Source organism: Anopheles marshallii, chromosome 2 (genome assembly GCF_943734725.1).
Source record: "Anopheles marshallii chromosome 2, idAnoMarsDA_429_01, whole genome shotgun sequence".
NCBI lineage: Eukaryota > Metazoa > Arthropoda > Insecta > Diptera > Culicidae > Anopheles > Anopheles marshallii.
In genome coordinates, this window is record NC_071326.1 from 30,941,510 (window position 1) to 30,956,102 (window position 14,593).

Sequence of the window (14,593 nt, forward strand, 5' to 3'; positions counted from 1 at the left end):
GGCCGGAGGGAACGGTTTTGCGTGAAGGAAACGTATACAATTAAAGCGTAAAACGGCAAATCACACTCCTTGGCGTTCAATTGATTGCATGTTGTATGTAGCTCCTACTGAACAAAATAAAACTTTGGATTTCACGAACAATCTTCAATCTTTCCGATGAGGCAGAATGTTTTACTGAGACTCTAATTGGAGGATTATTGCAAAATGTGTCACACGCCGACAAATTTACCGCGAATGTGCATCTCCGTGTATCGCACGACAACATACCGAGAATTGGGATAATCCAGAACATTGATTTTCGGTTAGGTTTTACGGTTTTTTTCCATGGAACACGATTACTGCTCCTCACTGCTTTCGAAGTACTCCGATGCGTTGCCACGGCAAATTGGACATGTACGATTGGACTGCAAAAGAGGGATTATTATGAAAGAGGGATTACTGGGTGCACTTCTTGAACTTTGTTTATCGTACGGATTAAATTCTCCAGCACAATGATATTTAAATGGTAACTTTTAACGGTATGCTACATACTAACGTACTGATGTATTATCACAACCGGTTGATTATACTTACCCGTAGCCACTTATCAACACACTTAGCATGGAACTCATGCGAGCATGGCAAAACTCGCAGAATCTGACGGGCCTCGAAGTCACACATACAAACCACGCACGATGTTTGATCACCTAAAACCAAAATACGAAACACATGAATAAAAACACGCAAAGTGCCCAGCCTACTATCGCATCCAGAATGTACGTTACCGGTGTGAGTTTCCGCATTAAACTTGTAACTCGGCAGCTGATCGATCTCGGGCCGTGCCAAACCACGTGGTTTTGCTTCCCCAAGGCGTTCGGCCAAGCTTAGCAGAGCTTCGTAGTTTTCCGTTTCGTTCGAATCCGGTGAATTGAGATCCGGTGGACCGTACGTAGACAACGGGAACATCGCTCTGAAAGGACATCGGACGGGTCTGAGTTTGCGTTAGTGTATTGACGTATGTGTGTGGCGCCATAAGGCAGGAAAGATTTTTTAAGTTTGAGAGAGAGAGAGGTCAGAGCCATTCGTAGCTCGCCAGTTGCACACTTACAGGAAGTTCAGCAAAATGCCCGAATAGGCGGACGTCGTGGCAGACAGCGTGACGTGGGCCGGCTGCGGATGGCCGAGCGGTTGTGGATGGGCCTGCAGTGCTGCCGGCGGTGGTGCAGCATGTGCCCGATGGTGATGCGTCGGATGGTGGCCCGGATGATGGTGCTGGTGATGGGCCGGCGGTGGTGGCGGCGGAGGCGGCGGCGGTGGACCGGGCCAGTGGAAGCGGGCAAAGTTGCGCCGCGGTGCCGTGATCGCCCGGCGAACCGTCCGGTGCAGTATCTCATAGTTGCGACCCTGCGGGACGTTCGCGATCAGTGGGATCAGTGTTCCAGCGGGTGTGACGCCCGTACGGGGCACCTCACTACCCACGGCACTTACCTCGGTGGAGATGTAGATCGGTTGGGCCGCCGCGGTCAGTTGCGTCATCTGCGGTGACGCACCGTGCAGATGGTGCGCGTGTGTGGTAAGCGGCGATAGGTGCAACGGTGACGCACCCGCATGCTCCAACCCGTCCAGCGAAAGACCATCAGTACGCTGCCGAAGGAGGAGAAAAACATTTCGATAAGTAAGCATTGTGGAATGTTATACATTTGTATGCGCACTGTCCTACCTGTTGCGCCAGATGTGGATGCTGATAATGCGCTTGATGCGGTGCTGGATGTGGAACGGCTAGTGCCGGACCTGCGGAAGATGTATAGCTTCCAAAGTGCCCTCCGATACCACACGTTTGCGCGAAAGGCTGTGGGTAGACTCCATGAACCTGTGAGCGAAAGAACCCAAAACCGACGATATCAATCATATTGTATTTGCATAGATCTCATGCTCTTAGAACTCGACAAGCATGACATTAGATCTTGCCTCAATGATAAATATTTTATAGTAAAGCTCTAGGTCTCTCCCTCTCACTCTCTGATTCTTTTGATATCATGTCCCTCAGACAGCCTGATACCTAAAAGGAGCAGACCTTGTCCACTTTTTCTCAATGACCGTGTAAATATTCTTCCTACTAAGTGCTGTTTTGCTATTCGCTAATGGTCAGAGCATTTTAACATCCACTTCAACGTCAACGCTTCCTTAACTAAGCGTCAAATGTTATATCTGGATATATGGCATATTATTTCGCTTGATCACTAATCTTAAAAGACTCCGCGCAATTATTCTTTGTGCAGTACTCAATCACGTAGGATAACTTCCATAATCATTTTTCACCTCTTTGTCACATCACCTCTTGGAATTTGATTTCCCTCTAACTCAAAGTCCGCTCTCTTCTGAGTGATATATTTTCGCTCTCCTTACTAAGAAGGCGGCCTAAGTTCTCCTAAGGGTCCTACGGCGGGAAAACAAACAATTAAAACAATAAACATCTTTACCTGACACGGTGGCAAATGCGGTGCGACTGGATGTCCGGAGCAGATCGAAATATGTGGACCCGCCGAGTACGTCCACAGCTGCTCATGGTGATGGCCGAGCGGTAAGCTAACCGGCACCTGATTGATATCGACCATCAGTGACGAGGCCGGATGCTGGTGCTGTGCCTGGGCCGCCGGTGCCTGCTGAAATACCTGCGTGAGCGATTCCCACGGACGCTGTTGCTGCGGTGGTGCCTGTTGCTGCTGCTGTTGCTGAGGCTGCTGCTGCTGCTGCTGTTGCTCACGGTGAAAGCGTGGTCGCCGTAATGGTGGGCTACCCTGCGGGTGGTGGGCGTGAGTTTGCAGCTGCGAAATGATGGCAGCAGCCAGATTACCGCCCGACCCCGGATGCAAATGAGATCCACCACCGTTCGAGTGGTGGTGTGACTGTTGCTGTTGCTGCTGCTGCTGTTGATGCTGCTGCGAGAGATGATGATGGTGGTGTAATTGGTGATGATGGTGCTGCTGCTGAGGATGGTCCCGATGGAGTAACTGTGGCGGATGGACCTGCTGCTGCTGCTGAGAGACCTGCGACGATTGTGGTTGCTGCTGCTGTTGCAATGGCAGATTATGATGCCCGTTCATCACATGGTTGCCCATGCCACCATTGCTACCATTGCCACCACCATTCACACCGCCATTACCACCGCTCGTTCCCATCAGCGACATCATGCCGCCACCGCCGCCGCCGCCGCCATTGCGCGGTGAGCGTCGATGCTCCCAAATGGCGGCGGGCGGTGATTGGCTCGGTAGTCGGGACGAAACACGGCGCCGCTTGCGGGACGGACTGTCCGATTTGATGCCACCATTACCACCGATCCCATCCACCGGGCAGTACGGGGGCGAGGACGATTGGTTGCCATTTCCACCGCCTGCCGGACCGGACCCGTTGCCACCGCCGGTGTGATAATGCGGACTGTACCGCTCCCGAGCACCACCGCCATTGTTATCGCGGCTGTTCCGCATCGAGTCCATCGACAGTACCGAACGTGCGTCACCACCGTGCAGATCCGAACCGCGCGTCGAATTCGATGGTCCCTCGAAATGGTTCTAATGCGAATTGGGAATGGAAAACAAATCATTAGAAACGGCGGAGAAAACGGTAAGCGCTTGTCACTCACCGAATGGCGATCGATCGTCGAGGCACTCATCGTGTGCCGGTTGCGATCCTGCATACTATTACCGCCCATATTGATCCGGTGTCGGTCAATGTGGCTCGGGCCGGCTCTAAGAATTTGTTGAGATCTATTATTAATACTACCATCGTCAGCAGCACCGTAAGGCATGAGTATGGCTGCCGCCGTTTGGCGGCCCGCTACAGGAGGGGAATGCAACTGCACCGGCGGGGACTTGGACGTGTAGGTGAAGGATGATTCTTTGGGACTACTTCCATTATCACTGCAGTGTGTGTGTGTGTGTGTGTGTGTGTTTATGTGTTTTTAGTAGGGGCGCAAGGAAGGGTTTGGGAAAATGGATGGTGTTGTGCGTGTGTATTCGCCCACAAATGTTTTGTGGTTGATTTGTTTTTTTTTTCCGAGACCATAATTCAAAAATAAGTTATCACGTTGGTATGCACCACCGTATGAAGACATTTAAAAAAATAAAACAACAAAGTAACATAAACGGAAAAAACCCAACAATGGAAACAGGTGCACAAGGGGGTTAATACGAAGCACGGCAATAACAATTACAAACCAACCGTCGTAATATTGTACAGGAGAAAGATACGAAATTAAAGCACGTGTTGCAACCGGTGTCAACGCAACAGAACCAGGCAAATACAGAGTTTATCGCATTTTATATGGAGCGTAAGTGATAAAAAAAACAGTAATACAGAGTAAAACACGTAATCGCAAATCGATAGCATAATTATATAAAAAAATACCAAAATATACCCGGAATTAGGGCAAGGGAGTTCAACCAAATAAATTGCGACGATAACATGTGTGGTGTGTGTGTGTGGTAGGTTGGGTTTTACATTCACAGGGTATGTTTGATGCGTGTCCATTTTGAAGATGAAGTAGCAAAAGGTAGGGATTAGTAGTAGAAGTAGTAGTAGTAGTAGTAGTAGTAGTAATAATAGTAGTAGCAGTACGCAGTACATTGCAGAAGATAATATTTGGGTGGTAGGAGTTGTAGTGATGGTGGCAGGTTGTACATATCAGAGTTTTGGGAGGGTTTTTGAAGTTCAGTTTCAGTTCAGTTTGATATATTTCGCAATAAATTTACCACAAAGGACAAAAAGCATGCGGAAGAAAAAATTAAAAACAATTATGTATTAATTAAAATGATATAATTTACAATTACAATTACGGTAAGCTTATGTAAATATGTTCCAGCGTGTTTGTTTGTGTGTATGTGTTTGTTTTTTTGTTGTTGGTAATTTTTCTTGCACTTGTACAAACGATAACACAATACACACAATCACTGCACTGCTCTACATGTAGAAGAAATTGTTATACCGGGGGTAGAGGAAAAACCACAAACGGAAACTCTTACACCACGTGGGTTGCGGTAAATTATTAATCAAAAAAGCTATTTGTGATATAAAATACATGACATTCGTTTGCACATGAGCATGGGAGAATGTGGAGGTAAGAGCGGTAGATGCACGATATATACGAAGAAAACACGACTGTTGTATCTGTGTGTGTATTAACTAATGCGTTTTTGGTTTAGTGTTTCGATGCTACAAATATTAGGTAGCAAGTTTCACCTTTTTTTTGGGTTTTGAACAAGATGAGCATTTTATGTAATATATATATGATGCATAACTATGCAACTTATTATTTGACGTACTAGCAGTCTGTAGGACACTGTTATAATAATCATCAAATTATAACCGACTATTACAAAACATAGAAATAGAATATAAAAACGTTCATTTTTAAGTGGGAAACCCAGCTTTTCTTTTTCAAACCGTTTTCACCTTCTCAATTTTCAGGCTAATGTAAAAATCCTACGTACGATGTCAGGATGTTAATCGTAGATTAAGGAAAAAAAACAACGATTTTGTACTAGCTCTAACGGTGCGACCTCAATGGTGTCCGCCGATCAGCAGAATGCCGTTAAAGTTGTCATCCTGCAGCTGGTGTTATGACCCAAAAGCGTTAGCCCCACGCAGGCAAAAAGAACGTATTTTATCGAATTAGCTTTACACAATTTATCGCTTGGTTTATTAACATAAAAAAACATAAATATAATTATTATATGCTTTTTTAATTTCTCATCTTTTTAAACGATTTTTAATGATTAATACAAACAACTGCTTGCCGATTGAAAGAATTTTACAATGAAAAATTTGTGTAAGCAGTATTATAGTTCTCAACATACAAAATTTAATAATAACTTGCTTAACAATAATGAAACCACTTGAATCCGAAACATTAGCTACAAACACTAGGATAAGAAAGTATGTCCTTGATAATAAATCTATACTGATATGCGTAAGATACATAGCTGAACATGTAAAGAAAACAAAGAAAAAGTTAGAGCTTAACAAGCACTCACTTGGAAGCGAATTGTTCGTTGCCTAATACGATGTGAACATGAAACAGTAAACCAAAAAGAAAAACAAACCATATGCTAATTGCAAACATACGAGCAACAACAGATACCGATCAGTAGAGGTATGAAGGTGTGTAAAGAAACAAGTAAACACATTGTACTATGTATGCATCTTGGGTGAACCGAAATATGAAAGTTGTCATGTTTACAAACTAAAACAAGCTCTAGCAGTAATGTTTGTGCTACAGAAATGAAGAATTTATATCACAAATGGCACCACTCTTTGCAACCACAACAGTACTGCTAACAAATCCTGTACGAACCATCGTAGTATAGCAACGTAAGTACCTGCGGCGGTTGGGAGAAAGGCAATCGTAAGGAACAAGGGCAACACAACTAGCGTAAATTTCATTCTGAATTCTGCCTACCAAGTGTGTGTTGGGTGTGTATGAAGGTAATAGTGCTGCTGCTGATAAAGAACTACCGCGGCACCAGTGGGTGGATGGGCGTATGCTCTGCGTATGTTAATATCTATGCAACTTAAACAACGTGTAATGCGCACATTTTGGGAGAAAGGTAACGAACCACCAACATTTAAATCTTGCCCAACATCAACGCATCACATGCCATGAGAGAAAAAGATAATTGATAACTTCCAATGCAAAATGGCAACCAAACTAGCGAGATACGCTCAACCGATGATAATTGATAGGAAGTGACACAGTCGCTAGAATAGGTCACCAAACGGAAATTAGGCACGTGCTGCTCATACGTATGTACGGTATTGAAGAAGGATGCGGTTGTACGGTGTATTTAGCGTTTGCTAGATCGCCAAGCAAAGAGATAAAGTAATTCCTAAAGAACGTATAGTTTTTTCTAACACGAAAAAGTATGCTTGCAATTGTTTTGACATTTACATTCAATGTAAAATAAAAGAAAAAACAAACATCCAACATTGGACGATAAAACTAGGGTCCTTTTTTTAAGAACATATCCTTTTTTTAGAACATCAATATATGCTAAATAGAAATCAATTTCAGTCCAAAATTCTATTTGAACAAAAAAAAAATGATAAATAGTACATAAAATGAATTATTAATAAATCTTTATCTTATCAAAAATCATGATAACACAAAACGATGTCAAATAACCTCGCCAGAACGAACAAAACCAAAAGGAATATTTCTTACAGCATTACACCGACACAAATTTTGAATGAAAACAAAATAAACATTTCTAAACGAAACATTAAACGATTCAAAACGTTGAAACAAGGGTGAAATTGTTAATGTAAAACTAAATAACCATCACTTTAAAGTCAAGCATCGATTACAGTGATCAACAGTTACATAAATATGCGTCGCAATAACAATAGAAATGGTGGTAGTAGTAAGTAGCAGTAGTGGTAGTAGTAGTAGCAGTTGTAGCAATAACAATAATAGTAAATATATTTTAACAAGAGTGGGTAGCAACACTGATCTCATTACACAACGTTATACTTTGCATCATTTAAAACAAAAAAAAAACAATTCATGGGATCTGAGAGAGAAATCGCAGGTGTGTATTATTATTTGAGGAGCCGACAGACAGGACGACAGTTGCAGGTGTGAAGAGTTGGTTTTTTTGATTGACAAATACATTTACCCCACCTAAGAGTACCTTTTTAGATTTTCTTCTAAAATTTTCGCACAAACACAATCACAACGCAATCAGTTGCAAGTATGTGCAATAGATTCAAATGCAATGGCGGTAGTAGTTTTACTTTGCTTTGAGTCGATTGCAAATACATTTCCCACCCGCTAGGAAACGGCAGTAGAGAGAATGGTATCAAAAGTGGCTAAGTAGAACAGTTAAGGTGGTGAGCAGGTTTCTGTCTGATGGGAGTGGTGTGCACTCTGCCAATGAAAAAATCTTTTACCAAACTACAAACTATTTACTAGCTAGCACTTTTTTGTGATATCCTGTTTGATTTCTTTAGAATATCCGAATAAGAAGAACATTATGCAGTCAAGTCTCGCTAACCTGTAAGTTGAAGGAACCGGTATCTTAGATAGATTTGCAGCTTCTGGAAACATACACAATGGGATAGTATACCATTTATGTATGGCAAAAGTCTTCAACCAGACTCTGTAAACGCAGCCAACACGAGCTGTCATTGACAAAGCCCAAATTACGGCTACTTTAGAGAGCCATTGGTGTACTAACATCATGTGCAGTTCCATCAAATGTAGTTTGAAAAGTTAAACATTTTTTACTTTAGTGACCAAAAACACAGCAATGACAGTCGTTTAATTCCTTGAAATTCACTAAATTGTGCACCAGAAATTCATAATCTGTCTTTCGAGAGTCAGTAAAGTTGTTTTTTTGTTTCCATATCAATTGCCGTGCATATCATGTCTGTACAAATAGAACATCTGAAGGTGCCTGATGCGGTTTCCGTAGATACTCGGATTAGATACAATTAATACAATAAATGCAAGAAAACGCGGAAATTCGGGTTACGCACATTTCCACGGTCCACTATATAAGTGTATCTCGGAGATTACCTTTACCGTGTGTTCGTTTTATGTTAACTATTGCGAAACCCTGTAAGGTACTTGCACACGTTGCAGTGGACGATACTTTAGTATCTATCGAAAATATTTTGATATATTTTCAGCATTTATGTTAGCGATTATTTGCTCCACGCGATAAACTGTTAACACATTGAGCAACGATAGCAAATAGGTTATTCTTCTATTCCGATTGATACCATTCTCTTCATGTGCCTCCATAATTGTTACCACCCTCTACCGAGCAACCTTAACCTTACTGTAAGTGTTCTAGTTGAAAATATATGTATGAAATCTGCTCCTATTTATTTCGTAACTAACTTAAGTGAAACACACACTGATCGCTGTGTGTGTGTGCTTGTGTATGTGTTTTGCGGTATATGTGTGTAAAGGGTTTTGTGTGCAAAGCAATGCAAACCCGCGTATCAAATGCTAGAAAGATGGCCTACTACACTTGTGCTGGTACGAAAGAAAACCCCTTGACAAGTATACTAAACCAAGCATGGTTACGAAGCGCTAACCTGGACAACGAAACAACTTACCCATAGTTAAAGCTATTCTCCATATCCTTATTGTACCATGGCTGGTTGTGTCCACCATGGTTCCGGTTCGAATGATGCGTATGGTGCGGGGAGAACGGCATCCGTGAACGGTTGCGCGGTACGGCCCCGCGTGAGTACGGGCGCCGTGACGCACCGGAATGGTTCGGATTCATCATTGCTGCCGGCGAGTTCTAGCGGGGATGGACTGGGACGTCGTCGCCACGAGAACGGTTTGTGGGATTTGTTTTTTGTTTTTTTTTTCGTATCTTCTCCGAATTACTTCACTTCACGCGCCAGCAACCAGACACAGTTGACGCACGGTTCTTGGCTTGATGGTAGCCCGTTGTATGTTTCTGCAGAAACCGAGATGCGAGCAAAACGACCGGTGCTCGTGGAATGTATGTATCACACCTACCGCACCAACTACTTACTGGCAAACTTCACTTTGCTACACCATTTTAGACAGCGTTGCTAATGAAATTCCCTTCGGCTACTGCGTTGCTTGGTGTTTGTTTACAGTAGCGCCATCGGCACAACTGACCTGTTTTTCGGTCCTTTTGACGTTTCGGTAATATTGATACACTATTGATGACTTTCTACTTCACTATACGCTGCGACGATGACGAAAACGAGACAGAAAGGCTTGAAAAGATGACTACGCCACACACGAAATTGTACACTATTTTTTCTTCTTCAGACAACCACTAACAGACGACATACACGCACACGCTTGAAATAGTTTTTTTTTTGTTGCTTTTCCTACACTCGATGACACACGATGCTTGCTGAAAAAGGGCACAGGCCTCTGTTGAAAGATATAAAAAAATATATATTTAGCTTGACACTACACAGTCACGATGCGAACATAATTCGCTCCCAGATGGCTTTCATTCACGCACTATCCCCGCAGCGTGCTGTGTAAACAATAATAGCTCTCACTACTACTATCGCAGCCCGTTATCTACACCGGAAAGGATGTTTCGTTCGTTCGTGGTTTGCCTTCGCAAAACAAATATGGTACACCATCCGTGCACTACCACAACGATACACACTCAACACGATATCACATCACTCGGTTTCAGCCATAGCGCGAGAGCTTTTTGATGGTGATTGTTACATTTTACGGTGCCATCTCTCCTTTTACATGCCACCATGCTGCGTTTGGTTGGTGGCCGTGCTGCCTGAAAAGAAACAATGCAAAATAAACAAACACTTTGTGAGTAAAACATTATAACAGCGCCACCCTTAGCTTACACACTAGCCGTCTAGACGGTCTTCCGCGAACCGAACAACGCATGTGGTACGCGGTGGAATTAAGTAAACGCATCATGCGTCCCCATGTGTGTGCGTGTTCCGTGTGTGATGAGTGCTTTCACGCCGCACCACTACTACAGTGCGGCACGCACAAACTTCAACCAATTCGCCCCGAAAACCGGGAGAGCGCACCCGGGGGTTGCTTCGATGTGTGCGTACACCGTGCGAGAGAAGCGCAACGGTGAGCACACAGCAGGCCCCGTGCAATACGCAAACCCACACAAACACTTTCCGCGATCAGCGACTTTCGATTTCACGTGGAATGTGGCGTCTAAACACGGTCGCCCTAGAAATGTGTGTCCCTTCCCTTCCCACACACTATTACGCAAGAGCCCAAACGAAAGCACACAGGAAAGAGAAATGAGCGTACGGGCGAAACGGTAGAGCAGCACAACACAAAAACCAGTCGACGGAAGGCGGCGAGAAAGCAACTAACACTGATTAGATTCGCTTTTCCCACGGCTTCTTTTGCTGGTGTGTTGGTGGCACTAGAGAGCTGGCAAGGAAAATTGGTGGAATTGATGTTTTTTTTTTCTGTCAAGGAACATCCCGCAACAAATACACAGGACGACGCGCAAGCACTTTCATGGGGGTAAGTTTGAGCTTATCTCGTAGCCGGTTTTCGAATCGATAAAATAAATGTGGGGATTTCGTTCTATGTTAAAGTTTCTTTTTACCCTTCCAAACGTTTTGATAAAGCATCTTCAGCTTTTGTTTTGTAGATCTGGGAGAACCTCCATCTGCCAATGTAGATCATGGGAGATCACAACAACGACGCAACGAAAGTAAACACATCGACATAATCTCTCTCGGTGCAATTGGCAACCGACTGGTGAAGATGGTGACCCTGATGTACACACTAAACACTTAACCTGTCTTTCCACCAATTCGCAGCAATTCGGACGATTAGTTTCCGGAGTACATCAACGCGAATAAAATATCATCTTCATCGTTAGCTACAAAAGCCACCATTCCGGTGTGGTAGAGCACTCTTCACACTTGTCACCTGCCCAAACAGTGCACTAGAGAACTGTGACCACCAGCCTTTCGTGGTCTCACTCAACCCGAGCACAGAACTCGAAGCAGTACCAATGCGGTACCGCTTAGCGTTGGAATTGTTCTATCGTACGAAAAGCTTTTCACGTACGATGAACAACCGCGCAACCACGGATGGGTGTTTTCCGCGAGCCCTATTAAAAACAATAGCTGTAGAGTTTCCGATCCAAAAAACACAAAACCCCAAAGCTACTAAAATCCGTCACTGTTGACGCACGGCTGCGCAATACGCGCCCCGGCAAATAAAAGAATGGTGAGGCACATGCGCCGAAACACCGAGGGCTTCAATATTTCGTGTGCCCTTCCGTTGCACCCAAAACAAGGGAGAAGCGAGGCAATGCAATATTTATACAAGAATCCTTCGCCGAAGGGAAAGGCTTCGGTGCTGTCGGTCGACCAGAACCAGGACAACACAGGAAGATTAAGCTTTTATTCTTGCTTTACGACGCGTACGGCTACCGGGAATAGGTGATGGAAAGTCTGATGATAGCAACTATGGATGATGCTTGAGAATTGATGGTATTTTTCATACGCGATATGCTTTTCCTTTTCCTTGGCCCACCAGCAAACCGCCCCACGTGACAATGAAACTGAAATCAACCGTCGGAATGGGTGTGCAGTAAAACGGATAGCGGACAGCATGCGGTTCATTGCGAGCAGGCAAAGCACAACAGTGGTAAAAACGTAACCAAGACTACGTGGAGGACTAGTGTACCAATGCTGCACACGCTCCATCTCCATCAACGAAGGACGGTGGTGAAGCCGTTGATGATAATGATAGGAAAAGAGGGTGTTCCTTATCTAACTCCGCTATCGTGTTGGTGAGAACCGCACTTGGGAAGAAAACGGACGATGATGATGATGATGATGATGGTTGGGACAGGGACCGTGGCAATTATCGGGAGCATAGGAAAACCAGTACGCGTTACGCTCGGGTCGATGTGGAAAATCGACCGGGTTGTATATGTGTGACACAGAGGCGCATAATGAAAAGGATTCTCTGTTGTCGTGAAACAATGCTAGCTCGTTAGTACGTTCCCGAGCACTTGAGTGCTTGGAGCGGGGGAATTGCTGAAGTGCTACAACTTGGGGCGATGGGTCCGGGGGGTTTTCTGTGAAGAAGAATTGCCTCGATATGCCTAACACCCTGTCTTAAGCTCTGCAAGTTAGATTGAATGATAGAACACTAACACCTACCGCTTTTACTAAAGCCTCCCGCCGCCCCGTAAAAGCAGATAGATCTTCGCTCGGCCTCGCTTCATCCGATGAACAGATTGGCTTGGGCAACATTTCTTCGCCCCGCTTACGATAAGACACCGTACCGCTGCTCTCATTTGACTACTGTTGGTGCAGCAAAAGCAGCTTTGAAGATTATGAGCATAAACCTCACCGCCAGCATCACATAATGCTCCCACCCCCCTGTGGGGGTGGTTTTGAAGGGGGGATTAAATCGGTAGTTTGATGAGAAAAGCGAGTGTTTTTCGAAAGCATGCAAGAGGACCGACTAGCAGACCGGTCCGTCTTCGTTCGCCTATCTTTTCTTTGATATGGTATTAACGATCTAATCGATGCTGATGGCGTATGGCGTGGGGTTTTGTCCACCCTACCGCAGCACACATTATGTTTGGTGGTATTTTTGGTTTCACATCAGCAACACTACCACCAACGGGTAGAGTCGTTTTCTTTTTAAACTGCGTTGAAGATGAAAGTTCTTCCGAGGTCTGTTGTTGAAGAGCGCAACACAATCATGATAGTGATGCGAAGGGGCAAAGATCACCCAGATAAACGGTAGTGTAAATTAGTTAAATTTTAATTACAACTGAAACTATTATCCGTCACTAGAATGTCTTATCGCTGGTGATATAAATCTAAACTCATAAAAGTGTCCCCGATAATAATAAATCACCGTCGACCGTAAGTCGCTCTCATCATCGACAGCATTATCTTTGATCTCTTAATATAATTGTTAAGACGAGATGGGGGTTGAGAATCTGTTCCCCATTTGTTGCACCCCAAAATCAGCCACCCGAAATCAACAAATCAAATCCACACTCAATTGCTATGCAGGCCCGTGCGTCACTAATAACCGTAAACCCCCCTCCACTCGGTCCTCCGGTTCCGTCCAGTGTTCACGTTTCATGGGACTCAATTTTCGATGGCAATTAATTCATCAAATACTAATGAATTCAGATGCATTCCAAGGCGCAGGGAGATTGAGTTCGCAGGGCAAACGGGAGTCGTGCCTTCCGTGCAAAAAGGATCACAACACAAGAACACAACCGGGGGGGGGGGGGGGGGGGGGGGGGGGGGTAAAGCACCCACAGCATCGATTATGATACGGGCACGTTTCGTGCATAAAAGCAATATCATCAGCATTATTTCTATTTTCCGCCTCTGCGCCGGGGTTCTGTTTACGTGCGCTGGACGGGAACCAAAAAAAACACAAAAAAACAAAACGACACTTGATTAATTAGTTCGTTATTTAGACTTTCATTCGCTCTCATCTAGGACGGGTACGCGCGCGCAAGCAGAAACATAAAGTTTTATCGATACAATTCCATTGTGGCGATTCCAGGTGGGCAATAGGGAGCGTTTAGCTGGCGGAGAGCAAGGCATGGCGTATCACAGCACAACGGTGACCGCACGGGCCAACGCTACGCTCAACAGGAAGTCACCCAATCATCAGGACACGTAACGAGGAACACCTTCCTGCCGTTTTGCAGCAAGCGTACGTGGGAGGGACACACACATTTAACGCACCTATTCGCCACAGCATTAGAATCACATTACCATAAGGCGAGGGGGGAAGAGGGGGAGGTCCATTCCAACAGGGGAAACCCATTTCCACACCATTGAGACACGGTGGAGCTTCCTGTTTTGGCTAAGCTTCGGGTCTTTTATGCAACGCGCATAATGGAAAGCACATTAATTCCTAATGAAATCGCGTTCCGGGAGAATGATACTCATTAAAACCATTCAAAATTAATCGAATCAGAAGCACTAATGCCTACCGTGCTGGCCATTCCCCTGTTCGCTCCCCACCAGTCCCTCACCTCCCGTGGGCCAAAAAGGATCCTGTTACTGTGTAGCCGTGGAGCAAAGACGATGATTTATCGATGAAACC

The 14,593-nt window shown here is 44.6% G+C and overlaps 1 protein-coding gene across 1 annotated transcript; it reads right to left on the reverse strand.

Moving 5' to 3' along the window:
• Positions 1 to 335: 335 nt before the first annotated feature.
• LOC128719856 (ataxin-2 homolog) lies at positions 336 to 9,275 on the reverse strand. The gene is made up of 8 exons (XM_053813494.1): positions 9,100 to 9,275; positions 3,620 to 3,896; positions 2,460 to 3,548; positions 1,700 to 1,849; positions 1,088 to 1,623; positions 765 to 970; positions 574 to 686; positions 336 to 404 (listed from the first exon to the last, which is right to left on the reverse strand). The coding sequence occupies exons 1-8, from the start codon at positions 9,273 to 9,275 to the stop codon at positions 336 to 338; spliced, it is 2,616 nt and encodes an 871-aa protein (XP_053669469.1).
• Positions 9,276 to 14,593: the final 5,318 nt, after the last annotated feature.

Bases quoted from the DNA above. Each gene is read 5' to 3' on its own strand.
- LOC128719856 (XM_053813494.1), bottom strand. From the start codon at position 9,275: ATGATGAATCCGAACCATTCCGGTGCGTCACGGCGCCCGTACTCACGC. The intron at 1,850-2,459 runs GTAAAGATGTTT...TTTCGCTCACAG, and splicing joins CGCATTTGCCACCGTGTCAG to GTTCATGGAGTCTACCCACA. The intron at 971-1,087 runs GTAAGTGTGCAA...ACGCAAACTCAG, and splicing joins GGCATTTTGCTGAACTTCCT to ACCCGTCCGATGTCCTTTCA.